Raw genomic sequence first — 27,513 nt, forward strand, 5'->3', positions numbered from 1 at the left:
CAGCTCACAGGTCAAGACAGAGGCTGCTTTGTGTTGGCTTTTTCACTGGTAGTGCACCACTAAGAGTACAGAAAATTAAAGGATAGTGTGGCAGAGCAAAAGGCTATCACTATTAGAAATCCAACAGTCCTATATGACAGGAAGTAATCACACTGGTGAAATTACTCTTGAATAGGCTTTAGCGTGGCAATTGATTGCTGCTTTCCCACAAGAAGCTTCTACAAAAACCACAGACAATTCCTACATGGCCTTGTGCAGAACAAGGTCTTGGGTTTACCTACCTGCAGGTGAACATAATCGTAGTCATCCATCCAGCTCTTTTCCGAGCCTTCACTGGTGGCATTGTAAGGGTGCTGGCCTTTACTCAGGAGCGGGGGAAGGGAGCTGCAGTGGTTCTGTGCTTTTTCTCCATGACGCTGCATCTGAGGACTGTCATACACACAGTCAGGAGCATTCATTATATTCTCTGGTATGTTTTTGACACGGGAGCTGCCCAGTGCCTGTTTGAAGAGCAGCTCTGCGTTGACACTGATGGTGGTGGTCAGCTGCTTGGCATCATCCGGGACTGTCCTTGCCACCATGACGAACCGATCCAAGTCGTCGCACTTGTTCTGCACTCTGTTGACAGCTAGGACATTCAAAGACCAGCTGTAGCTGTTCAAGTCATGACTGGTTTGGGTAAGAATCTGGTGAGAGTCCTCCAGCCTTTGCACCTCTCTCCTCATTTTGTTGAGGAGGCTGAACTCAGACAGGCAGGAAGCATTGGCTGCCGATCCTTTGGCAAACTGGAGGTACTCCAACAGCGACTGCTCTACCTTATCCACAGCAGAGTGAATTTCATTGATGTGTTTCTCCATATACCCATAGGACCGCCAGTCTGGTGTAATGAAGGCTGTGAGGTGATTGACAGCTGCCTCCACCATCTGCTGGAGGCGATAAAGCCTCTCTATAGCAGTGTCTGGATCTAGGATTAGTCTTTTGTCCTGTGCAGTTGATGCTGAATGAGAAGAGTCTTTTGATGTCGTTGACGATGTGGACATGTTACTCCTCGTGCTTCCTGTGCTGGAGAAAGACAACCTATTCATCCCATCAGTCACATCCTGTAAGCCTTTATTGTCTTGGAGGACTGGTGGTGGCACATCATAGACACCTTCTCTTCCTTCTGCGATGGGATTTTCACTGAGCCCTGTCTGTTGTCCTGGGAATGCAATTCCCCTCGGGGTATCATAAACATCTTTTTCCGGTGCAATTTGCTGTCCAAGAAAATGGTTTTGGTGGTTCGTAGGGATGTCATAAACACTCTGTGTCTGTGCCATTCCACCTGGCAATAATAGGCTCTCAGGAGAAAATCTGTTAAGTTCTTTTCCAGTTGCTTTGGTGATGGGAGGAGGAATATCATATACTCCTTCTGGTCTTACACTCTGCCCCACTGGAGATGAAAAATCCTGCAAGGTTTCCCTCAGGGCTGTATCATCTTGGCGTGCAGATGGAGGTGCAGCATAGACCTGAATCACAGAAAACAAGACATTAAACCTTTGACTAGAATAGCAAAATATTTACCATCTTCCATTTGGGATGGAAGATCTGCTATTGACTTTCAAAGAGTCAGATACTTATCTTAAGTTTGACTGAGAGTCAGTTTTAATCACTCATCTCAATGCAAATTCCCATAAGCAGCAAAATCCAAAAAGGTAGCACGCTGCCACAAAGATAATGTAGGTCTAATTATCATTTTATAGTTCATAACCTTAATTTTGATGCAGTGCTTCACTTCACTGGTTTTAATAATTTAAAAACCTAAGGAAGTTTTTGAACTTCTGAATCTCCTTCAGGATCCTACGTAAACCCTTGTTAGAACATGTCTTTGGCCAGACACGAAAATACAGGATCTTGTGGAAACAGAGTAATGCTTACCCCTTTGGCAGGTGGTATGTCATACACTCCTAAGGCTTTTGCTTCTCCCATGGGAACTGGAAGTGCAGGCCCCTTAACCGATGTGGGAGGAATGTCATATATCTGAAGAAAGAATAAACTGATTACAGAAACAAGTCACCTCAGTGAAAGCTCTGCTATTAGATGAATTTTCCTATTTCTGTGTTTCCTGTCAGAAAATCTGGACGTGACCAGAGCTCTTCAGTTTTTTCCATATGGGAGAACATCTTGGATTTGCCTAGAATTTTGGACAGGCTGGAGAGATGAAGTCAAGGCTGACTTCCCTCCTGAGAGGTAAATTAGGGCCAGTCTATTACAGATACCTCTTGGGGTGAACATGTGACCAGTACTGATCAGACCCTTACATTCAGGGTGGTTGAGTTCCAGGTCCTGCCAGCATCCACTCTACAAGCCTGTGGTCCTGAGGACTCACTGCTAAGAGTGCTCCCCAGAACAAAGATACAGTTCAAGCTCAGTGACATGGTGCAGTCAATAGGTGGTGAAAACAACTCCCTGCATAGCAGCTGTTCATCTAGGCGATAATTTCACCCTTACTGAGTGAATTACTGTCAACTATGCATCAACAAAGCACAGGGGAAAAAAAATGTTCCCAGGCAGCAAGTTTATTCTGTTTAGATATACTCTTTGATCAAAACAGAGAGAACAAATGGGACTTTTGTGTTTGGTGTGCTGCCAAATCTTAGTCAACATCAAATAAAACTTTGAAATACATCTGTGATCTGTGAATAAGCCACAGCATCTAATTAAAACATATTTTCTCTCTGAAATGAGAGAACTTGTCTTACTCATAAAAGTCTGGTAGAAATTCATCACCTTTTGTGCTCTGTTAGCCCTGTTGGCACTTTTATTGGTACCTACCCCTTGGAGAGGGCGAACGGGGGGGATATCGTAGGCATCCTTCTGGTGTTTAGAAGGGAATTCATAAACATAACCTTGTCCTGACCTCACTGGTGTTATTACCTGTGGATAAAGGAAAAAAGAGGAAATGTTAAGTCTCTGAGGATGTTCTTTCTGTAACTGCACAGGGTATAAACAATCCAATCCTGTTAACATTCATGCATCATTGGCAATGTTAGTAACACTAGTCTGCATACTCTTCTGAGAGCTGAATGCTCTAAAATGAGTAGCTACAAATGCAGCATTTTTTCTTTCCAGACCAGCCCTGACATGATTGTTTGCTAGTGCTCTACACTGTCTTCTATTTACCAAGCACAGATTCTATGCAGGTCCGAGAGCTCTGTCCTTTCTTCCCACTGACCTTCCATTAGCACAGACCGCACGAGGTGATGGCTGCACCACCCACTCACTGAGATCAGGGCTGATCCTACTAGGGGTGAGTGTCCCCACTCCTTACCAGAGGCTTAAAATACTATGTTTAGTCTCTGGGAGTCTATGCCTTTGCTCACAGAGGTATTTCCCACCTACTCCAGCAGGACTCCACGTGTTACTGTGCTCCACAGCACAACGTCCTGGAGAACTGATTGTGAGTTGTGGCTTTGGAAATTCTTTACATAGAAACACCATGCTTAAATTTTCCAAAGCAGGACATTCAATTTTGCTGTCTCTGCTTGTTTTTTTCATGTTAGTGGCTAAGAGATGGGAAATGTCAAGCTATTCTTGAAGTATATAATGCAATAACAACATTATTGAAAAATAATGAAGCTTAGAAAAACAAGAAAGCTTAGAATTTACCATTTTTGACATTTTGTAAACCATTAACCACCATAAGGACTACAAATAAAATCTGGTGAAAAATAAATGCCTTAAGTCTTGGACAGCATCTGCACAGGAGAATTTCAGTATAGTGTGGTATAAAAGAAATGTTATGTAACCCCAAAAGAGAACTGGGTTTGTAGTGGAAATGCTGACATCTTAACCTCTGCTGGTCCTATTTAGCTCTAACAAAAAAATATAAATACCGTAACCCAAAGGCACAACAAAAGAAATTACACAGGCTTGTATAAGATGTGGCTTTGTACTCAGCTAGGGAAAATTTTATACCAGAGCCACCTAACTCTCCTTAGAAATGTATGTGAGACATACCAACAGCATTTCTACCCCAATGCTCAGTAAGGATCCCACGGCAGTTTTTGCTGTAAGGAATCCTCGCATCCTAGACAGATTTCACAGTGAGTTTTTCTTGACTGTGGTCTTCAGGGAAAGTCCCTCATGCTAACCCCCTACCTCTTTTCTGCTATGTTAACAACACAGGCTTTCCTTCTTTTCACTTGCCACCCAGATTTGGCTGTGCAGTCTCTGCCCCTGTACCATGAAACAACCACTGGATTCCCCCTCGGGAGGGTGCCTTGCCAGCACAAGTACAGGTCTGATTCAGTGAGTATCCCAAGGCAGCACCAGCCCCTGCCCTGACTGTGTGGGCCTTGGGGGAAGGAGACACAGTCATGCCTGGCAGGCGGGGGAAGACCATGGCTTTTGCAACTGCTTTTCCTTTAATTATCATCAGAAGACAGGAACTGGAAGTGACGGAGTCTCCAGAGTGCTGCATATGAGAGAACTGCTCAATTGGGCATGGGGCTAATAGGGCTTACATACACAGGAGTTTTTTTAAAAAAGAATCTAAAAATATTGTATTTCTGACAGGCCTTTCCTGTCCCACAGAGTCACCTACTGCATTGCAAAAGGTATCTATAGGCAAAACTTTTAAGGAAGTTCATTCTGAAGTTACTGGAAGCTTTCCATCATGGGTCACTCCAGACAGTATCCCTCCCAGGCCACTCTCATGTAGTACTGGGATTATTCTGTTTGCCAGAGAAAATTCTAACTAGTATCAACATCACTTCTTCATGCTTTTTCTGCCAGTGGGGGTTAGTGACCAGACTAGAATAGTTCCCCATATATATTTTGCACCCTTTTCTCCCCCCAGCTGTGTACCGCCAGTCAGATACTTTCTACCCAAGTCAAGAACAGAAGGATTTGGTTTTAAGTCATGTTTTCTCAAAGGTCCCTTCCAAGGGCTCCAACATTACAACCATGGAGCTGCTTCAATGAGTCATTCAGTGTGTTAAAGTGATCCTCTGGGAGAACTGACAGTGTACATACAGTAAAAACAAAGGGCTGTTTCCTGGGTAGCCCATCTCCACCAGCCCTTCTGCTGCTGTGAACACAATGGCACTAGGCTGCTTGCTAATATGCTGGGAAACTGCTTGACTGTCCCAGAGAAAAGAAACAACAGGGTGTTCATGGCAGGCAGCCAGAGGCCCCACGCAGCGCTGGAAGCAGGAGGAATGGTGCACTGCTGCAGTTTGGCTCTGCTTCACCTGCTGCTTGCTGCCTAGATGGACAGTGAAAGACTCAGGATGTGTCAGGTCCAAAAAGACAGATATTGGTTGCTCAGTGTGAAATTTTTATACCCACTTGTTCGGTTTTGTTCTACACCAGAAACGGAATGACTGACTGCTTCTGGATAAAAGGAGGCCCAGGGGAGACCTTATCACTCTCTACAGCTCCCTGAAAGGTGCTTGTAGCCAGCTGGGGGTTGATCTCTTCTCCCAGGCAATGACTGACAGAACAAAAGGACAACAGTCTTAAGCTGTGCCAGGGAAAGTTTAGATTAGATGTTAGAAAAAAATTCTTCACTGAAAGAGCGATTGGTCTGCCCAAGCAGGTGGTGGAGTCATTGTCCCTGGACATTTTTAAAAAAAGACTGGATGTGGCACTCAATACCATGGTCTAGTTGATGAGGAGATGTTAAGTCACAGGTTGGACTTAATGATCTCAAAGGTCTTTTCCAACCTAGTTCATTCTGTGATTCTGTGATAAAAGACACCACCACTCTTCTTGCTCAGAGAATTGATTTCCATGAACAAAGTCACAGGCCTCTAATATAAAGAAGGGAGTTGATCCAAGCAGAACAGGCAATAAGGCATAGAATCACAGAAGGCTGGAAAAGACCTTTAGGATCACCGTGTCCAACCATCAACCTAGCACTGCCAAGTCCACCACTAAAACATGTCCCTAAGCACACACAAGTGCTTGTTCTTCTCACAGGTAAACATGGTATTTTGCTTTGGTAACAAGAATCCCTGGTTACAAAACAGATGATATCCTTGCACCACAGAGCCTGGAACATGCATGGAAGAGAACCTTGCTCATGCCCAGTACTTGCAGAGAAATTCTCCCTCCCCTGCACACAGGAGTTTCATGCAGCTGCAGTTACTCTGGTAGCCTATCTTTAGAGGCCTTTCCCACTTTTCAAACAGTCCTGACATACCAGATGCCATATGAAAGATTTACAGTAATTACAAGGGTGCTGGTTTTATTTACTGTGCTGATACAATCCTAAAAGGCTGCACTAAAGCTAGATGGACCACATGAAGGAAATCAGTTTCACTCAGCACTGCAGGACTTTTTATATTATCTAGGCACTTTTGCTCTTTCTCAGAACTGAAGCAGTGGTCAAGCAGTGTCACTCCTTTATTTGGTTGAAACAAAAATGTGCTCTGGGTGTGCCTAACTGCTGCCAAAGAAAATGAGAAGTTTGAATGCTTGATTCTGGGTATTCATGACTAAAGTCTGCCTGCAACTGTGGACAGGAGACCTGAGGTGTCTGCAGAGCTATGGTTAGCAGTGCACTCTGCTTATGGTGGCATTTATTTTCCAAATAAAATGCATCAGATGCTTTTATGTCTGCTCCTCTTTAGGATTTTGTAAAAGTTATATGAAAGGCAGAAAATATGACTTTAAGATAACCCAGCAACAACCAAAGTTTGCTGATAACATGGAAGACAGCTTTTTTCTCCCAGTGACTGGGGTATATTCTCCTGTGTGGAGGATTATTATCCAGTAACAACATGTTACGAGCAATGTCACAGCAAAATCTCCTGCAGACGATAATCTGGTCTGTACCGAGTACAATAATGTTTCCTGTTGTACCTCCACCCCTCTTTCCTTCCAACACTTTTCTTTAAGTTGGACTGCTTATTCCTGGTCAATTCAGAACAGAAGAAGCTCATCACCAAAGCTTATCTTGAGTAAACATTTTGTAACAGTAATTAAAAGAATGCCCACACTATTTGACAAAGGGAAAATGTGGGGCATTTGTTCTTACTCTCATGACCTCACGTGGGCCATCATGGGGTTGTGCTGCTTCTTCTGTCTGAGTAAGAGACAGAAGTAACTTCTGTAACTTTTCATTTTGGATATTTAGAAGTAACTTTTGAATTTGTGCATTTACCCATTAATATATTAAATTAATTTGCTGCTTCTGAAAGGGATGCTCAGCCCTTCCAATGCATTGCTGAACAATTTTTTACGGTTTTATTTTTCACAGTAGTTTACTTTTGAAGATGAATTCAGAAGGAAGGAGGTGACTGCAAAGGAAATGTTCCACATTAGCCACTTCTAGAACAGGGATAGCAGCCCCATCTGACACTCACAAATTTATTTTCTAACAAATGTCATTGCACTTCATACCTCATGAGGATTATTTTCCCTTTTACCTCTTCTCTTTCAAGAATGCCTGTGGTCACCCAAGTATAAAAAAATAATCCTGCATTTCAAACCAGCAATTTTCCTTGTTTATGTGTTAAAGGGAACAGATGGTGTTCCCACAAACTATCTAGCCCAACAACATTCTCAAAACATTGTTAACCACTTAATCCGTGCAGAGCAGCTAACAGGGACCAGCTTTGGCTCTGGTGAAACATGTAATGAGCCTTCAAACTTTCAGTACTGCAAAACAAAGACAACTGAGCAGAAAGTTTGTTCTGTTCTTTCTGAAGACCACGCTCTTCCAAAAGCAATTACTTGGGCCTTTTCCATGCCAATGGCATGCCCCTAACCAACAAAAAAGAGCTGAATGTGCATGTACTTTACAAAATATCCAGTCCTGTGGTTCATTAAATCCCGCTTTCCTAAATATAGGGGGGGAAAAACCAACATTCTATTTCTTCCAGGATTAAAATGCATGTTAGGCTGCAAGAGAGAACATTCCTAACTACGGCAACAAGAAGACCATTCTCGTGCTTACAGCAGATACAAACACTGTAGTTTACATTGTTTCACAAGGACAAAGAGCAAATAAACCTACTGAAGCAACCAAAATTACTCTGAATTTATAGCAGTACCGTGAGGGCAGAATTTGGCCTGTTGGCATGAACTGCAGTTCCTGATGTGCAGAATGACGGGATACAAGTGAGTTTTACAGGTGACAGAACTGATCAGAGGTACACCTTGCCCCACCCAAACTACAAGCAGAAGGGAGCTAAAAAGGGCAGCCTGGTATTTCCCAGTATGGCCTCTCAACCCCAAGAGCCTACTGATGACTGCTGACTTCTTTCTAAATAGATTTAAATAGTGCTTTTTGAAGGTGGGAAAGAAGGGGCATATATTTCAAATTGGGATAAATAACTGTATTAAACTATATTTCACTCCACGGGCAGGGCTCAGCAGCTGATGAGCTACTGCCATCCACTGCTTACCCTGGGAAGAGCTCTGCCCTGGAGGAGGCCAGGTGGTGGTGCATAAAATGGGACTGGCATAAAGCCTGGGTGTGGGAAAAATGAGTCAAAGTGTAAGGAAATGAAAAAAAAAAAAAAAAAAAGGCATGTCTGTTTACTGTTGTACATTATTTCTTTAAATTTTAATTTAAATTAAGCTCTAATTGTTGCAATTCTGTTGCTGAGCCCCTTAAATGGATATTTAACAGCCATCTGGACTCTCTTAGGCTTGTAACAAGCATAAAATAGACAAAGAGAATATAGGGAAATATCAGAGAGAATTAAGGTGAAAAGAACTCCCTATTCTCTTTAAGCCCCAGCCTTTTACAAGGCAGTGACAGGAGCCATTGAATTATGTCAGACCAGGTACTGAACCATCTCTTAGCCCTTCTTTCTGTTCTGCTGCATGTCCTTAGGAAGCCATGTGTGCCTCTTTAAATGTTTTGCATTTCTTTTCCCTTGGGGAAGTTTCAGTGGCTGAGTTGAACTGCAGGAAGCTTGGGTTGAAAAACACACAGGTAATTTAGGTATTTGAAAGCAGCTGGCTAGCTGGCTAAAACTGTCATTGTTACAGAAAGCACACAGTGTTTCCATTCATGTCTTCTGCAAGCTGCATCAGGATTTCCAGCGACTGATAATAAATTTCCTGACAGTAATACCTACCATATCACTTTCTGTTGCCTGCTCTGAAAAAACCAAGCAATCCTGTTTTTACTTACTTATTTGCTGTATACAATGACAATGTATTTCCCTGCTGCCAACGAGTAAAGGTTGGAGTTTCACATGTGCTAAGGATACTCTTCTCAATGTTTGGGTTTGTAAGTTGCTACAGGTCTTAAGATTATGAACTCATAGCACTTTATTTTAATCCAAATAATGTGTGAACATTGGGCCACTATAAAATGTTCTGGTGTAGTATTTTCTGCCAGGACTGAGCTGTTGGAGAGCTTTGACAAGCTAGAAGAGGGTGGAGGAAGTCTGTAGAGGCATTTCTTTTGATACACTGGACTTGTAGCTTAACTATGAGTTGTTTCTCGTGCTAAGGCCCAGATGTCTCTGCCAGGCAAGAGGAAATTGACAGAAATTTCTGTATTGATTTTCTGGGCTGAGCGAGTTATCAGCTGTAGCAGGTGGCAAAAAAGAACGCGGCACCAAGGCGCAGTGTGACACCTCTGCTTGTTCCTGAGATTTCTTAGAATACTCAGATGTGTGAAGATAAGAGCACATGACAAATACTACCCCGACACTGAGCTGATTTATCTCTTGATGCTGCTTTTATCTTAAAAAAAACCTGCTTATTTTGTCCTACACCATCTCCATTTGCTGTCCAAGACCTACTCCTATGAAGATTCTGCTGTAAATGCTCTCAAAACCTAAAGCATGTCACTCAGCCATGGTGTGTTAAAAATGCTTAACTCTGCAGGCTCAGGCATTTAAACATAAACTTTTAAATGCACCTATGAAGTTCCTCACCAGTAGGTGCCCAGTCTTAGAAAATGCCCCTGTGGTACTGTCATAACAGCATGTAAGGAAAATGGGTGTTACAATTTTGAGGCTGCATTATTTCAACAAGACTTGCATGGCTTTTGTGTTGTGAGTCTTGAAGATATAGAGGACAAGTTGTGAAACAATTTTAAGACAAAAAATGTGACGTCACAAGCTGGCCTGGATTTAAACCCTCACTGCTGGTGAAAAGGTATAATCAAAACCTTTGCAACTAACCTAATCCTGAATTTTTAACTCCTGGCGTGACCTCTCCCATTAATCAGCACACAGAAGCAGGGTCATTACACTATTTTTAAGTTTTGTTTTTTTCCTAAATCTGAAGTGCAGGTTTATAGTCTTTCCAAACAATTAAAAAAAAATATCTGTGGAATTACATAAATGTTCTAAGCTCTGATTAGTATAAAATGACAGGGTTCTATGAAGTGTGGTGGAATAGTGCTGAACTTGCATTAGCTGATAGTGTTGAATTTTCTCACTGATGTTCATGATTGCAAACTAAATGCAGATAAAAAGGTCTGTATCTCCAGATCTTACCAAATGATCTGTACAAAGCACAAAAAAACTTCTCAACAGCTTTGTCACTGGCAAGATTTGACTGGGTTTTTTTTTTTCTTTATTTTATGATGTTTTTGTGACATGATCCTGCTCTCTCTCACATCAGCTCTAGGGCTTGCCGCCAGTTGTGTTATGAGCAACATTTCTGCTTGCTTCAGTGGAACAGGCTTGGCGCTGGCTGGCCTTGAATTGCAAGGCTGACTGGGAAGGGGTATTTCCAAGATTCTGGTAAGAGTCATTCTTTCTCATAAAATGTAATTAAAGACAGTCAAACCAACACTCTGAGAATGTCCCATTTTTGAGGGGAGAGGAAGAGAACAAGAGAGATGAGCAAATCATACCATTACTATTAAATTATCGGCAGTGTGAAGAGTGAAATGTGAAGAGGATAGTTGACTCAAGTTAACTCTTGATAAGAGTTTTACCAGTGTTATATGATCTCTATGACAATTACTCATATTTAGGCAGACAGAGACATCATCATTTTTTGCATGCATTGGCCAACAGAGCTAAAAAGCTGATGTGTTACAGGACTGGTGATAGAACAGGCATGGAGTCTGAAATAATGTCTATGGATGGGTCTTACAGAGAAAGAATCCCTCCCAATTATTGTGTGATAAGTTTTAGTGGAGAAATATGCATGTCTGCTAAAGCATTCTCTGGAAAACCGTGATTAAGTCTGAGCTGCAGTTTTGATAAATGAAAAGTATGTGGCAAAACTCAGCACCTCAGCATTTGGGTCTCTTGTCCACGATAAAAAACAGTATCTTGCTTTGGCCATCCCAGTCTGTCTAATCTCCCTACTTTAAAAAGGTTGTCACATGAAGAACCAATTGTAAACCAGAGCTAGTATTCTATGTGCTGGTAATACTATGACTGTCTCTTTTCAAAGAGAGAAGCCCACATTTAGGGCAAGTTTGGCAGAGGAAAGGAAAGAAAGAAAAAGGATGAGGTGTTAAGACAAATAGGGCAGAATGTGTCTTGTTGTGAATGACATGAAATCCTAAAGGCTAAATCAAAAACCAGTTTGGTTCAGTTCATAAAAATAATTTTAATTCTTTTGATGTGCTTCATCTTTTTTCTGTTATTTCTTTCCTCCTATATTGAATTTAGATTAGGGGGGAAGCTTCATTTGGGAATTGTTATAACAGGGTATTTCCATGACTTGTTGCCCTTCCTTTAAGACATTTCTCAGAACAGATCCTTCCCTGTCAACAATTTCAGTTTTTGTGAATCGGCATTTCCCAGTGGGCAAAAAAATGGTTGAGATGAAGCATTGCCAGAGAGTTTCAATTCCACAAGAGTGTTCTCAGAGGTACACTTGGGCAGAAACAATGGAAGTGCCCCTAAATCATTTACGTTGGGAACTACGCTGCTCTGAGAGAGAGAGGCACATAAAACCTTCCATGAGGAAGAAGCCTGATTTGATTTTCTTTCATTTGTAGAGGTTCTCTGGCTCACAAACTCTATTGGCTCCATTTCTGTATGGGTATCTCAGGGCAGCTGTACAGACAAGTGCTTCTAGTAAGTGGTGTTTAGATTAGCACAGCTTGCTTTGGCAAGTTTATGGAAGGCATAGACACCTTTTAAACATATATAAACTCCATCCTTAATTGTTTTGGGATTTTTTTTGCATCTGTATAATAATTATACCAGACCTCAGTTATTACTGTCTTTTAAGGATTAGGGATAGACTGGCTTATGGAAGGTTCCTGTCTCCTAGGAACTTAACTACCTTAATTTCATTTCACTTTGCTCCCATTTTAACAGTCTGTTTGGGGAGAAAGATTGATTTAGATTCATGTTAAAAACAAAAAAAAAAGATGCAATACTGCCACTGCTATATAAAAAAGAAGAATTGAAATGTTGCATGCAAACATATGGAATGATGATATTCTGATGCTAATTAGTCATCCTCCAAATCAAAACATCTAAAAAATCATAGAATGCCTGCCAAGACTTTAGATTTCACTAGAACTGTATTTTCTGATGGCCAGCAACCTGTCTTCATCTACCCATTTCCTATCTCCAGAAACCACACTTCCTCCTTATGATGAGATTCACTTTATGAATAATCAGTTTTCCACTCATGTGGAATTTTTTTTTCTAAAAATGCTCTGCTGCTGTGCTTAGTTTTAGTACTTCGAGGGCAATTTAGATTATCTGAATTTGGTGGTTTGTTTCAGACATAACAAAAGGTTCAGTTAGGTTTCTAACCACCAAGAAAGAGCCCATAAGCTTGCATTTTTCTTTTATTATTACTATTACTATTGTTTTACAATTTTTAGCAAAGGTTTGATCCTGCTCTTGTGCAGACAGATTTCTGTCCCTGGAGACCTCAATTATTGGATGAGGTTGCAGGACTGGCCTTTTTTTCTGATACTCCAGGGGAAAAATGCATGCCTCTGGTCTACAAATAGAACTGATGAAAAAGAGCCCTGTGCTCAGGGAGGAACAGGGAGTAATGTTGAGCTCATATATTTGCTCAGCCTAATAAAATGCAGTCTTTTTCTTGAAATACTTCTCTACAAATCACATCAGTGACTAACTACTGCTTACTCTGCCTCATGGCTGAGGGATTAACTGCACGGACTTTTTATCAGTAAAATGGTTGTTCTCCTATTAACGTCACATGGAAAGTTACAAGGGAAACTCCCGAGCCTAAGAAAACAGCTGTGTGCTGTTTTAACCACTGAGCTTGCATTTAACTTGAGGTATTTTCATCCTTTGGAGCACACTTTGTGAAATCGAGCTCTGAGTGTTGAGGTACGTGTTACCATTCCTGCTGCACTCAGCAAACTTCCCGTGTGCTCAGCACTTCAACACAGAAGCAATATTTTGTTACGAGAGATACAAATCCCCAAAGCAGAGTTTGTAATGTGAAAGCAGAAGAGAAGAGGGACTATATGATCACTGTTGGGGCCATTTATGGAAACCTCATCACAGGAAACTGTGGTATTTCAGGCCTGAGGGTAAATGGGGACATTATCTTGGAATGTAAATACATTTTACCAACAAACTGCAAAACACTAGATATGATCCCATTCTTTCTGGTAACAAAATAATCTGGTCACATAGCTCTTTACTGTGCTTAATGTTTTTCTCTTCTTATTTCATAAATGTGAAAATAGGCAAGGAAAAGAAGACAATAATGTAAAGGCAGTATTATTTCTGGAACTAACATTATAAGGAGCCATTTGTTTCTTCCCAGCTAGGACAGTACTTGTGTAATTGGAAGGAAAAATGTCATAATGTGGCTAACTGGCTCCTGCTACTGAAGTCTGTGCCAGAATTGTCAGGGTGGTGCTGCTTGTGGGGTGGTGTTTCTACTTTCTCGTGCATCGAACCAGCACGACTCTTAACATAAATAAAACCCAGGGAACGAGGTCCGTTCCCATAGCCATGGTTTACCCAAACCTCCTGCTGAAGGCAGTGACCTCTTGATAAAGGCAGAGATAGTAGGATGGCGGGTGTGAAACCCTTGATTTGTCAAGGACATGTTTATACTTGGAAACAGGCCGGGGCTGAAGATGAGTTCCTTCCCTATTCCGCTCTATCCACTTTTAAAAGGTGGATAAATCTGAGTGTTTCCTGAACCGCAGCGTTCTAGTCCAAACAGACCAACAAACAAAAAAGGTGATTTATTCCAAGCTGGCATGAATCTCTATTTGCCTGAGTTGGTCTGTGCCTTGTGGGAGCTGTAGCTCAGGGCTGGTAACTCCCACAGTGCGGTCTCTTCCATGGTCAAACATCAGTCTCATTCTGTTTTGTGCAGTTTCCTTGACCAACAGCTCTCCTGACAGCTACTGGTTCCTACAGAAAGCTGTTTTCCAACAAGAAAATAATTCCCTTAATTTTTTTGGCCAATGCTATTTTCGGGATGGCAGGGACAGCACAACAGATCAGCTAGGGGAAACACTGAACCAGAAAATGAGTGTTTAAATTATGGCAGTGACTTTTTTTTTCTTCATGTGTAGCTTTCCCTGCTTCACAGCTTAGGTGTGAACTAATGATTAATCACTAATGATTAATCAGATGCAAAAGAATCCTTGTGCTTTGTTGGCACCTTTCCCAAAGGATGTTCTCAAAGCAATCTGTACAGAATGTGTTCCCTCATAATTAACCTACATATTTTGCAGATGAGATGTAAAGGCACCACTCAAAACCATGCAAAATTCTGAGACAAGGATAAAATCCAGGTTTCCTGAATGTCAGATTTGTCCGAAGATTCTTTCTCTTTGCTGGCTGCAGAAAAAGAGAGTAAGTTCCAAGGTAGAGCACAGAAAGAGGGAATAAATTCTGAGACACAGCTTCCACCTCTTTAGGCTCCTGAGATGCTCTCCACGCTTTCGGGTGGAACCGTTTTGTGACTGAACTTGCAGCAGAGCTGCAAAAGCCTGGGGCTAACCAAGGCTAATTTTAAACCACCCCTCCTTATCTCTGTCATTGGTAGAGTGAGTTCTAGAAGGTGCTATTTTTATTTGATAGAGGGAGCCAATACAGCTCTGTTGTCAGCAACCAGTTTGGCCAGAATCAATTAATCACTGTAATTACCTGCCTCAGGACTCCTTTTTGACTCGCTCTGCCTTGCTGGCTTAGGAGATGCGTTACCTCAGCACAGCTTAATAGCATGCCTGCTGTTGATTTACTGCTGCTCCAGGCTAGACAATTCCTGCCTGACAGCAGCTCCTAAGCCCTGCCTGCCAAACCTGTAAGGCAGCCAAGCCACACGTTTGCACAAGGGAAGCAAGCAGACACGTGCAGAGAGGGATAGCACAGAAACTGCTGCTGGTCCTGCTTACACTCGTGTCCAGAGGACAGTTTTCTTCTCTAGCTCCTGCTGTGGGAAGGGAGAAGACTTGCATACAGCAAGAACTTGCAGCAAAACCCTTCAACGTCCTTGCAACTACCAAAATACACAGCTTGCTGACCAGCTGGTTCTGCTGATGGAAGGAGGCAGAGGGGCTCACATAAGCCTTGGAAGCAGGTGTCTCAAGTCTGAGAAAAGGTATTATCCATTTTGGAAGACAAAGCAAAGAGACCTCAAATCAAACCTTCAAGATGCCCAGCTTTTCTTAATATTAAGGATTGTTTTTACTGATCCCTAGAGGAGGAGGATTTGGAGGGCAGACTGTTTCCTCATACAAAGGAAACAAGTGCTAAAGTGCTTCCCTTTAATTAGGCTTTTCTTTCACAAAGGCATTAGCAGAGAGTTGCAGCTGTAGCTGTAAAAAAGTGGCTTAGCAAGATCAGGATGATACAGAATGGAGTAGTTTTACCTCAGACACCTCCTTCACTGGTAAATTGTCTCTTGCCTGCCACAAATTCAATCCCAATGGGTTCCTTTCAGCATAGAATGAGCAGTTCCAAGGAGCAAGAGACATATCTACCTCTGGTCAAAGCAGGATGCTGCCATGAGGTTTGCCAGCCACTAATACAACACAGTGAATACTGAGACTAAGGACTCTTGGGCTAAATAAATTTAAGTCAGGACTTAAATTTAAGTCAAGTAGCAAATATTGGCTAGGGCTAAGTAGGTTGGCATTTACTTTGATTGAGGATGAAATCCTTTATAAACGTGTATGTTTAGTTATTTTACAGTGAGCAGCATAGCTGGTCTTTCATGGGTTGCAAGGAATTAAACTAAAACAAGTCACAACTCTGACAAATAGATAACTTTCTAAAGGTGACTTGAATTCAGAAAAATTAATAATCATGGTTGCTGGAAAAATTTCTCAGCAGAAACTGGGAGAAAACAGGTGCTTCACAGCTTCTGATTTTTGTATCTCAATAAGAACTTTGCACTTAGACTAAAAGATTTCAGTCTCTTAGTGTTGCAAGGGTTTTAACACAGTCCTAGGTTTATGCAGAATGTCCTATTATTTTCACTGGAGCTGAAGAGGGTGGGAGGAGGGAGAAAAAACCTCTTATCAGTTGGAAAATTCTTTCTGTGTGGAGTAGAAACACAATTATGCTAAGCAAACTATCCTAATAATATTTAGGCAAGTCAGGTACTAAAATGAAGGCATATAGTGCTCATTCCAAACTAATTCCTTGAGCTTTCCTACAGACTTTAGTGCAGATCTGCTGTGTGGCGCATCTCCTGTGCCCAGGCTGGATAGCTGAGGTACCTTTGAAGAGTGCTGTAAAATGTTTCCTACAGCCATACCTTAAAATGAGATCTCTTCTGTGCTGCCCCATCAATAGACTATTTACCAGGTGCTCACTAACTGCCTTGGAGGGTATCCACTGTGGATACACAAACAATACCATACCTGGAAAATATTTCATTGTATGTAGTCTATATGGAAAGAAGGAAATGAGAGAAAACACATGGGAGTTATCAAGAAAACTCACATAATTGCTCCAACAAAGCTCCTATCTCTGCCTGTGCAGCAAGTGCAATTTTCTTGTATTATCTTCCTGCACAGTCTATAAAGCATAACTATGGAAAAGCTGAGCAAGCAAACCTCTTTATAAATTGACTTGGAATCGTTTCACAGATCTTTCTCTCTTGCTCAGAAGGCAAAAAATCCATTTATTCTTATCAAGGAAAATGAAATTATAACAAGGAAATAAAAGCATTAGAAGATGTCTTCCAAAGGCCTGATATGAAAAAGGCTGACTTGTGGGTGATCTGGGGGAAAAACACAAAACAGATGGTCTTGCCAAACTAAATTAGGTGAAAGTTTGAACCAGTAAAGAACTTCCTGAGAGAGCCATCATCTGCTCATGTAAATTGGATATTAATGCTGTGCTTTAAGCTCTAAATGTAAGGAGGATGCTGATATCTGGAGCTGTTGAAATGGAAATGGAGAGACTGAAAGAATTTCTTTTTGGCTTTGTAATACTTCCTTCCTTGGGTATCTTCCTTAACCCTTTTCAGTCACCAGGGTACCTGGCAGGTATCCTGTGAAGGTAAAATAAGGCAGTGGCAGAAGATGGGGAGAACTTGAGAAGAACAGCAGGAGTAAGGGGGGACCCTTGCAAAATGCAATAATGCAGTAATGGCTGCATCACGGAGCTGCTGCAGCTCTCGTTTTCAACACAGAAATTTAACTGTAGATAAACATCAAGTGCACTCTAAAAAGGTTTAGGTTCAGTATCAAAGCATCCCTCATTATCATGATCCTCGTTTCCTCACTCTTACAAGTACGGCCCTTGTCACATCAATCACTGATTCCTCTTTGTAGTTTAGACCCACTGGGACTGCTCCAGCAAGACAGTATATAATTTTTAATTAAACAAAAATTACTTGGGCAGATGATGTAACTGTTCATTACTAAGTGGGAGAGTTCATCTTGCTGCAGCAGCTCTTTTGAACATATAATGTGAGAGTGCCATAGGCCAAATGTGCTTCAGCCTGGGAGGAACCTGAATCCCATACTTCTCCCAGCACAAGTGAATTGCTCTGGAGCTATGAAGTAAAACCAAATGCACACACCTTGTTAGCCACAGCTGGACCATCAATACACCTCTGCATGGAGGGTGGCACCTGGTAAATATCTTGTCCCACCAGACCGTGACCAGTGGGTATCTGGTAAATTCCCTGATTCTGGTGGGAAGGCGGCACTTGGTAGACAGGGTCTCGTGCCGAGGCGCGTGAGCTTGGCACTTGGTAGATCTTTTGGTGGTTGAAGGGCTGATTCATCAATCCTGAGCTGGGCATATCCTGGCCAGGAGGACTGTCCTGTACCACGGCACCTATCAGGAGTTTCACACGGTTGCCTGGGACGATGCCTTGCCGGCCGTGTAAGGAGCAGAGCCACCATCCTTCCAGACCCTCGGTGTTCTGTTCTATCACCGTCAGGATGTCTCCCTTGCGGAAGGCCAACTCCTCTGCACACTCGGGGACGTTGTCGTACAGGGCCCTTGCCATAAGATTCTGTGGAGAAACAAAGGCAAGCATAGCAAGTCAACAAACAAGCCGGAATTCTTCTATATTTTCAAGCATATTCTAAGTAATAGGAAATAAGAACTGAATTTTAAAAAGAAGTGTGCAGGAAATCACAGAAAAAAAACCCAGGGAAAATCATACAGCACAGGATTCCTCTGTCCCAAGTTGGGAAAATGAGAGGCTTATGCATCAGCAACACTGCTAGTGAGAAATTTTCCAGCAACAGTGGGTCAGATAGAAGCTCTTTATATGGTCCAGTCACCTGAACAGACAGAAAGTCAGGAGAGTTCTGCTCCTGGCACTGAGGTGCTCTTCCTGTGAATGAGGGCTTATACCTTCATCTCTTGACACTGATTTCCCTACAAACGTGCTCTGTGTACTGCTACAGCCAGCTAGCAGCCATTAAAAATAAACCTGAACAAGACTCAGAAGGAGTGAGTAATCCACACTAGTTTTTCCCAAACAGTTTTCCATTTGTGAGGTCTCAAAAGACTTTCCACAAAGGTGCAGATCCCATTTAGTGTAAAGACAATGACCTGGCTTTTTTTAGCTGACATCTGCAGGTGGCGTTAAAAGTGATGGATCACCTAGTAAGAAAAACTATCTAAAATATGAGTTGACAAAACACCACAGGTTTTGAGCTACAATGCTCATCTTTGCATGTAGCTTTGTGTCTTCTCACTCTCTGCAAGCTTCTTCAGGGGCACAGCACAGCATAGTAGTAGCTTAATAGATAAAACCCTTCCCTCCCCTGCTGCCTCAAAACCACCATCACAAAAAAAAACCCCTCCAAAACAACTTCAAAGAACATGCTTCCTTCCTACAGAAGGTCCACCTTCTGTAGAAAGATCTTCAAGAGAAAAATATAATTTAAAAAAATAATGTGCCCAGTGACCCCAAGTGGGATCATGCCCTTGCCATGAGGAAAGCAGTGCCCATCTCAAAGAATGTAAGAATGTAGGTATCAACCAGCACCATGAAGAGCCTCTGTGTGTAACTTAAAGGGAGTCGTAGGGCAGCCAAGGAGTGTCTTTGACTTGTGTCAACATAGTTAAAGCACTCTTAGATGCAATTTGCTTGATTATGTCAAGTGGAGCAGTACCATTAACACAAGGACCTTCACACAGCTCTACACCCAAGCATTTGCCCAGAGTTCCAGGCAGGCTTTGCAGCTTGCCCGGACGTCTCTCCTCCTAGGGCTCTACTCCCAGCAGTACCTCTGCTATGCAGTTTTAAGCCAGCTCTGAGTTGATGTAAGATTGCTGGCTGTGATGTGTTACTAATAAGTACCACCTCCTCTAACAGATGGAACTACCTCCCTCTCCTCTTTCTTTGCAGGCCTCTATGGCACATCCAGTCCTGAGTAACTGGCCAAGGTATTCAATGGAAAGTAGGCAGGCTGTCTGCACTAACATTCTTGGACGCCACAAAAAGGCCATGAAGATTTAATTTCTTGGCTCTGGTGATATTTCCAGACATATTGGAAACAACTGCTCTACGACTGCTGATTTTTCAGTGAAGACAGTCAGCAGAGATGGTTATAATCTGATTGTAAGCACTTGAAAAAATATACAGAACCCTGGATCTAGAGTGTTCCAGCTGAAATATTTGAATGCAGTACACGAACTGAAATGGTGCTAATCCACCAAAAAAAGATATGCAGCTGCCTTAAAGATTTATCTTTCCTATGTCAAAGGAATAGCATCAAGGACAGTTTAGTGTTTTTATCTGCCATATTTATTCTCCTCCTTGGACATATCAGAACTTTTTCTTTTAATCATCCCTCACTTGTTTTATCTTTCCCTGTTGACACACTGATGTTTTCCCATCATTCCTGTGCTTCCTCGAGACAGAGACTTTAGTTTGACCTTGCTCAGGGTAGCAGGTTGTGTGCAGGGCTTACTGGAAGGGGGATAAGCTCAGATATCACATAAAAGTAGGTGAACTTGCATTTCCCAAGACATGCAGTGTTGAAATGGGATGCAAGAGATCAGTTTCCTCCTCTCTGAATGGGAGATCAGCTTTCAACTGTATGAGAAACACTGGCTTTACCTTTCATCAGCATCATTAGTAAGGTTGGTACAAATTAAGCTTTGGCTTGGAAAAGCAGGATTGCCATTTTGAACTCCCATGTAAACAGCAGCACTGGGGCCCACCATTCCCTCTGATGTACGTCTGCTCAGCTCATCAGTCAACAACACTAAGATACCCCCAAAGCAGGGAGCAATTTTTGTCCATGCCTTGGCAGGACTATTAAACTATTATTTAAGCATGGTCAAAACCAGTGGTCTCTTCTTGAGCACTGCCTCCATGCTCTTGCTGTCTCAACCAGGCTGCTTAGCAGAGTCTGGAGCTCAGAAAACAAAAGCCCCTGCCTAATCTAAATATTCTAGTCAATCTCTTTCCACATTTCTTTCTAACATGTCTTTCACAGGGGAAATCTACTAATGGGACCAGCCTGTGCAACTTAGACTTTCACAGAGGAGTTGTTTAAAGGAGGAAAATTACAGCTGGGTGGGGGAGGCACTAACCAAGCAGGCTACATCAATGATAAATGCATATTCTTCTACACTTTGGTGCTTAAAGGTATTTGAAAAGCTTGATTAGCTTCTACAGCAAAGCAATTCTCAGAACAAAGCTGAAATGGTGGTAGAATTGGAGCAGATAAAAGTTCCCATGTGAATTTTTTTTTTCTAGCTGCTCATTATCTCTGTCCCAGTGACCTTCTCACCACCTGGCACGCAGCATATTAACACTTTCTGGATGTGCTTCAAGAACTTCTTTGCTGCAAACAGCTTCAGATTCTCATTGTTGGTGTTAACTCAGGCACCAGTATGTGAATTATACTAATTGGTTGCCACTTGTTTCACAGCCATTTCCCCAAGGCCTTTTAAATAGCCCAGAGCCATGCCACCAGCACCAGTCACTGATGGAGCAGTGAAGCAGGAAAAATATTCCTCTAAATAAGCACTGGGACCACAAACACTAAGCCTGTTGCTTGGTGCCAGCTGCAAAGGCACTGCTCCTGCTAAGCAAACCTTCTGTGTTTTCCCTGACTTCATTCTTCCTTCATCAGATTGCTTAGTATGAGCTTCAGAAACAGTGTCACAGTCACTTTCACGAGTCAGCAGAATCAGCCTTGAGAAAAATGCAATTGTGACCACAGAAAGAAAGCTTCTGTAAACCACAGATGCACCTGTAACCTGCTGTGGTGATCAGGATGGTAGTCCCCACTTTCCAACACAGGGAAAGAAATTCTGATCAAAGATATCTTTCAACACCTGTGGGCCTTATCTCCAAAGATTTGACAAATCTGAATAATTTTTTGATTCTGTGGGTACTGTAGCCCATATATACCAACATTCCTTCTCATTGGTCTCATCAGCTCAAAGACTGGGGACAGTTACATGACATTAATTTGACTTGCTCTGAAGAGGCATGGATCTGTCCACTCAACTGTCTGAGAACTGGCACCAAGCACTAAAATCTGATATGAGAAGACAAAAGCACAGCAGTGACCTTTTTGTATCACTAAATGCTAAAAAAACCTTGGCTGTTTTCTAGACAAATCAGCAATAGAGAAAGGGCAATGAGAAAATTGTCTTGGAACTTTACACAACTAGTAAGTTGCACAGAAGTCCCTTTATATTCCCAATAAAAAGAAAAAAAAAAAAAAGAGGGATGGCAACAGATGCAGAGCTACAAAATCAAGTTCTGTAAAGGCTGGGGGAAAATTACCTGATGCTAGATAGGGAAAAAAAAATTCATTTTGTTACAGAAATCAGCTACATTTCATAAAATGAAGATACTGGCAGCTACCAGCTTCTTTTAATAAGACAAATACTGGAAGCATCTGTTGCTCTCCTTTGGTCCAGTTAAATTAACTACATGATAAGTGCAGTGGTGCCCTCTTCAAAATCCAAAAGTACCTGTGGTCTCTGTGCAGCAGCTCCATTCTCCTGAGCTCCCTGCGCTGTGGCAGCCCTACTTCAAGTAATGAGTGCTTCTCTACAACGAATGGTGGATTGGAAAGACTCAGCTCAGCTTCTGTGCCAAGTCTTGCTAGCAATACTGGCATGTTTGGAAGCTGAAGCCAGGGTCAGGCCCCCATGGTGTTAATGCTCTGTACAAGCAAAACAAAAAAAACCCCCCACATTTGTTCTCAAGAAGCTTAAATTCCTCTTAACCTTGGGCTCATGAGTGCAGTAGAAAGCATCTTATGTAGAATCACTGAAAACCGAAAGTTTTAGAGTCTTCTGTTAAACAAAGTGCTATCTCCCTTGTCAGCAGGTCAAAGCAAAAGGGAGCCTGACCCTAATGACTGCTGCCTGGGGATTTTAGCTGGAACATACTGCAGGAAAAGCCTCAGCAGACTCTGTCAGAAACTGTCTAAAAGTAAGGGAACTGAAATGGATACTCTCAAGATCAAATGCAGATTACAGTGCCCGTGGTCCCAGCTTTCTACGTTGGCTGAGACAAAAGTAAAGCTTTCAAGCTCCCTCTAGGTAAAGCGAACCTGGGATTTGAAACTTCTGTCTGAGGTTTCCTTTAATGCCATTTAAAGTCCATAAGATAAAAGCTGGAAAGGTACAATTTGTATTCTCTGCACGTCTCAGATTTTTCTTTCTTTTGCAACTAGGATGTGTGACCCAGTAAGCAAGAGATGCTGCTCTGGAAACTGTCAGAGCAATTTGTTTGTTCTACTTGCAGAACCCAAACCAAAAAAAATAAGACTCTGTAAACTATTTTTCTTCTCAAATCTTGAAGGAACTACATGCCAAATTCAGCTGTATAAATGTCTATTACAGAACTGTCAAAGGTGTCTATTCTCTCCTTAGCCTGTTGCAATTGGTGGCCGACACATCTGCAGCTGGATGAAGACACATGAAAATATTTTGAAGAAGATGATCTGTTTTGGCTGCCCTTCTCTGCAGTGAGGGGAACTAGCAGAATTCTGTAATTCATAGTCTGCACGATGAAGCAGGTGTTTGTTGATGAGGCTAAGTGCAGAAGAGGGGAGAGGCAAGAGTTAAAGAGAGTAGTGTGTCACATTCATATTTTCTGAAAAATCCCTTTGCCCAAGATTTTTTTCCCTGGGAAGCTGAGAAGTCTCAGAGAAAAAGGAAAACAATATTATCTCATTTGCTTCTCCTGTGTTTTGATCCTTGGGAATGTGTTTGGAGATTGTTTACCAACAGGTGGTTGCTTCATTGGTTTTCGCTGTGAATTGTTTTGACTTATTGGCCAACCAGTGCCAAGCTGTGTCGGACTGTGGAGAGTGAGTCATGAGTTTCATTATTATCTTTTTAGCCTTCTGTAAGTATCCGTTCTGTATTCTTTAGTATAGTTTAGTTTAGTATTCTTTAATATAATATACTATCTTAAAATACTAAATTAGCCTTCTGAGAACATGGAGTCAGATTCATCATTCCTTCCTGCCACGAGGGCACCTTGCAAATACAATAGCAGTGGAAACATCTACCACTTCTGTTAGAGTAAACACATCCAGTGACGTGGGTAATGAGAGTGTGTGAGGTGCCCACAGCCATGGAAGCAAACGCAGGAATAATAAATTACACGCTACGAGATTAAACACAATGGTCTCTTTAAGGGCCGAGCGTGGCGGTGCCAAGCTCCCAGCACAGGGCTGCCGACTTGACTCCTCTCAGCCAGCTCCACGATGAATGAACACTCAAGGAAAAGGTTCAACCAACCATAAGCTCAAAGATTCCTGCTGCATCCCTCAGAGGTGCAATACGAGGATACTGATCCCCGCTCTGCGCTTGGCTGCTGAGGCGTATTGTTTTGTTGGGCTTTGTCTTGTTTTATAATATTGCTTCCTGTGTGTAGAGTTTATGTGCAAACAGGACTGGGAAAATTGCCTCTGCTCTTCACTGAAAGAGGGTGGGACCCCTTTTTTCTATTATTGGGCAAACTGTTTCTTAAAATGAGAAACAGCTTCTCTCCTATGTTTAGCTTGGGAGTAGGAAGGGAGGAACAAAGGAAGGAAAGGTGGGGGCAATGTCTGTGAACAAACCAGTAGCTTAAGTTTGGTTGGATCACTTTTAGTTATCCATCTCATAATATTTTGTATACAGATTCCCATCTTTTAGATTTCTTAAAAATGAATGACTGCTATTCCAAAGTAAGCTTAAGCATTTACATACCCTTGTAGGGCTGCATTAAGCCCAACAGTAATGATCTGCCTGTGAGATAAAAGGATCGTTCTGAAAACCCTGTAAAAAGTGAGTTTTGTTCTGAGATACACGGTTTGCCTACAAGCAGGACTGGTAGAAGAGAGGACAGTTTAACTTTGTCTCTTTTCAGCTCCCATCTCCTTTTCTATTTCTCACTCTCACTGCCCCTGAAATAAAGCATTCATTGTGCTGTGTTGGCAAGGAAAGCAACTCTTGAGGCACAGTAGGTAACAGGTCTATCTATAACAAGCAACCTATCACAAAGGCTACTTAACAGAAGTTGACAGAGGTCACTGAATAAGACATTCAGCTTTGAAAAACGTCTTTTGCTGGTCTGCTCAAACCTGGAAGAAGGCAGTGTGAACAGCAAAGGCAATACCTGATACACACAAAGCTGCCCTGGCATGTTCTTAGGCAGGTCCCTGACGGCAGTGACAGGGGGAATGGACTATGAAATGGCCTGGCCATAACAGCCCCCATCCATGCGCAGACCTGAAACAACTCATTGCCAGCAACAAGCTGTGTGCAGGCTTTTGCGCTTTATCTCAAGATGAAGTCTACAGCTACAGAGGAGGCAGGAAGTGCTACCACCGCACGTACCAAAGAGCCTCTGCACGAGCAGGGGGTCACAGCTACTGCAGCTGCAGCAGGGAAGGCCCCGAGCGCCCAGCCTGCGCCTGCCTCTGGAACTCTGAGCTCCTTGGCTCTCAGCTAATGACAAAATAAGGAGCCCATCTGCAAATGCTCACCATGGTAATGCTTCAGTTCACTCCTTTGTTCTACTTTTCAGGCACTCTCTTGTTTTCTAACACCAAAACCCACAAGTTTCTGGTTTAGCGAAGATACTTCTCTGGTCAAGCACTGCTCACCCAAACAATTCCAAGTCCTGCTGGATGGAAATTAAGGCAGTTTTCCATGCACAGATTTGGAAGACTGGCTTCACAGCTAATGAGAGAGCTGTGAGTCAACAGACTCAGCAGAGCCCTAAGGAGGAGAGATCTTTATCCGCCCTAAGTATCCTTACTCTCTGGTCCTGTGCATCTCTGGAACACAGGCTGTTGGTCATGCTAAAGCAGACCAAGCTGCCTGGAGGTTGAGATGTAGAAAACCTCCTTTCTGCAGGGCGGAGAGGCAAGTGCCTTATTTCAATGTTCCACCAAGTTGTCCCAGCACCTCTGTCTGCCTGAGAGGCCTGATGTTCAGAGTTGGCCCTGCAGAGTTGGCCCTGGCTGGAACTTTTTTTTTTGGTAGTGACACAAGTTACACAGAAAGTTAAGGAGGAAAAATAGGAATGTTCTCTTTCTTACAGGACCACACTTGGGTAAGCCAAAGTAGGCACTATGGCTGTCATGCTCTGGAATGTTCATTGCCAGTTTTTGCAGACACAATACTCCATCAAGCAGGGTGGGCAAGCAGCAGGCAGACCAAGTAGGGCTCAAGCACTTCGTACTCCTGTCCAAGATGCTGATGTGGTCCATTGGTTCAGCCAAGACTGGGATTCAAATGTGACATAAACATGTGAGAGACTGACAGTGCTCTAGTCTGAGAACCCTTTTTGTTGCACCATAACTGCTTAATTTTAAGAAAATAGGAGATATTTGTGTGTTTATTTTTTTTTTTTTTTTTTTTGTAGGTAGTTGGCAAAGTAGTTTGCAAAACTGAGGCACAGCAGTGAATCCGCAGCTTGGGAGGGAATCCAAATGCGCGTCTATGAAAGAAGGAATTAGGAGGCTAGAAAAAGTGGGTGTGGGGTGGAAGTAAAGAAGGAAAAATGTGTAAATGAAGAATAGAACAAATATCCTAACTGGTGCTTGGTCTGTGTGAATAAAATACTTCACTATTCTGCACTGAGTGCATCAGCTTATTGCCATGTCTGATGTTTCCCAATGGAAAAGTGAGTTGAAAAGAAAGATTTCTGGCTCCATATATATAGAGAGCAACCAAATGATAACTCTACATAGGCAAGAAGGGAATAAACCCCAGGCTGTCTCTGTTTGCTCAGATGATATTCTTTTGTCTGTTGACTGAATTTTGGTTTATTGGCTTGCCCAGTTTTACTTCAGTTCGAGGGGGTGAGAAGCATTACAAAGGTAATAATCACAGAAATAATATCATAGGTGTTAAATAAGGTGTTCCTGATGCTGCCAGGGCTGTACCTCATCCCAAACCCCCCGTGAATGGCACAGAGCAGGAGTTCAAGGGGAGCGTGGCCGCTTCCTCTCCCTACGCAGCAGCGAGCGGGACGCAGCGGTCCCGGCTCTGCTGGCAAGGGCACGGCTGGGGCAATGCTCCTTCAGCAGCCCTGGGCAACAGCCTGGCACTGAGCATGGCACTGCTGGGCTGACACACCACCCAGCCCGCACTGCTGCCATCACAGGCGTCACACACGGCGTGCGACAGAAACATCTACGGTCAGGCACAGCGCTGATCCGCTCATTGCATATTCCTCTTATTTCCTTTCATTCCCCCTGAGTTCCTGGGGTTTACAGGAGTGCCAGAATAGCACTCCCTTTGCTCTTTCTGGGAATACAAACCACATCCCCTGACTTACCTTCAAGATCTATTAATATTTTGGGAAATTCCACCACACCTAACTCACTAAGCTTTCTGTATATGTTTCATCCTCGTAACCGGTTTCCTTTCCCCCCGCCCAAGGAAGGGTGTGATCTTGTTCCATGACTTTAAAAGGCCTTTTCAAATCTGGCTGAGGGCTGTGTGCCTTTTGTGACATCAACAGGGAGAAGAAAAAAAAATATCAAGCATGCAAACAATACCCTTAGAGTAAATATGATCTCACTGTGATTAAACCACAGTACATCCGAATCAAAAAGCAGATGTAAAACTTAACCTCTTTCCCTCAGGCAAGCAATTAAAAACTTCATGAAAGGAGATCAGATGTTAAATGCTAAAGAATTGAAGAAGCAGAGCAGAAGTGGTGGTGGGGGGG

General features: G+C 42.5%; 1 protein-coding gene across 1 annotated transcript in view; it reads right to left on the bottom strand.

Moving 5' to 3' along the window:
* Nucleotides 1-27,513, bottom strand: part of NEDD9 (neural precursor cell expressed, developmentally down-regulated 9) — a 38,493-nt gene that overhangs the window by 3,604 nt on the left and 7,376 nt on the right. The window contains exons 2-5 of the mRNA XM_041475385.1: nt 17,917-18,357; nt 2,812-2,913; nt 1,915-2,016; nt 282-1,505 (exon numbers count right to left, since the gene is read on the bottom strand). Of these exons, the coding sequence (XP_041331319.1) occupies nt 282-1,505; nt 1,915-2,016; nt 2,812-2,913; nt 17,917-18,357 (1,869 nt within the window). The remainder of the gene's footprint in view (nt 1-281; nt 1,506-1,914; nt 2,017-2,811; nt 2,914-17,916; nt 18,358-27,513) is intronic.

The sequence above is a fragment of the Pyrgilauda ruficollis genome, unplaced genomic scaffold (assembly GCF_017590135.1).
Source record: "Pyrgilauda ruficollis isolate IOZ18807 unplaced genomic scaffold, ASM1759013v1 scaffold35, whole genome shotgun sequence".
NCBI classification, from domain to species: Eukaryota; Metazoa; Chordata; class Aves; order Passeriformes; family Passeridae; genus Pyrgilauda; species Pyrgilauda ruficollis.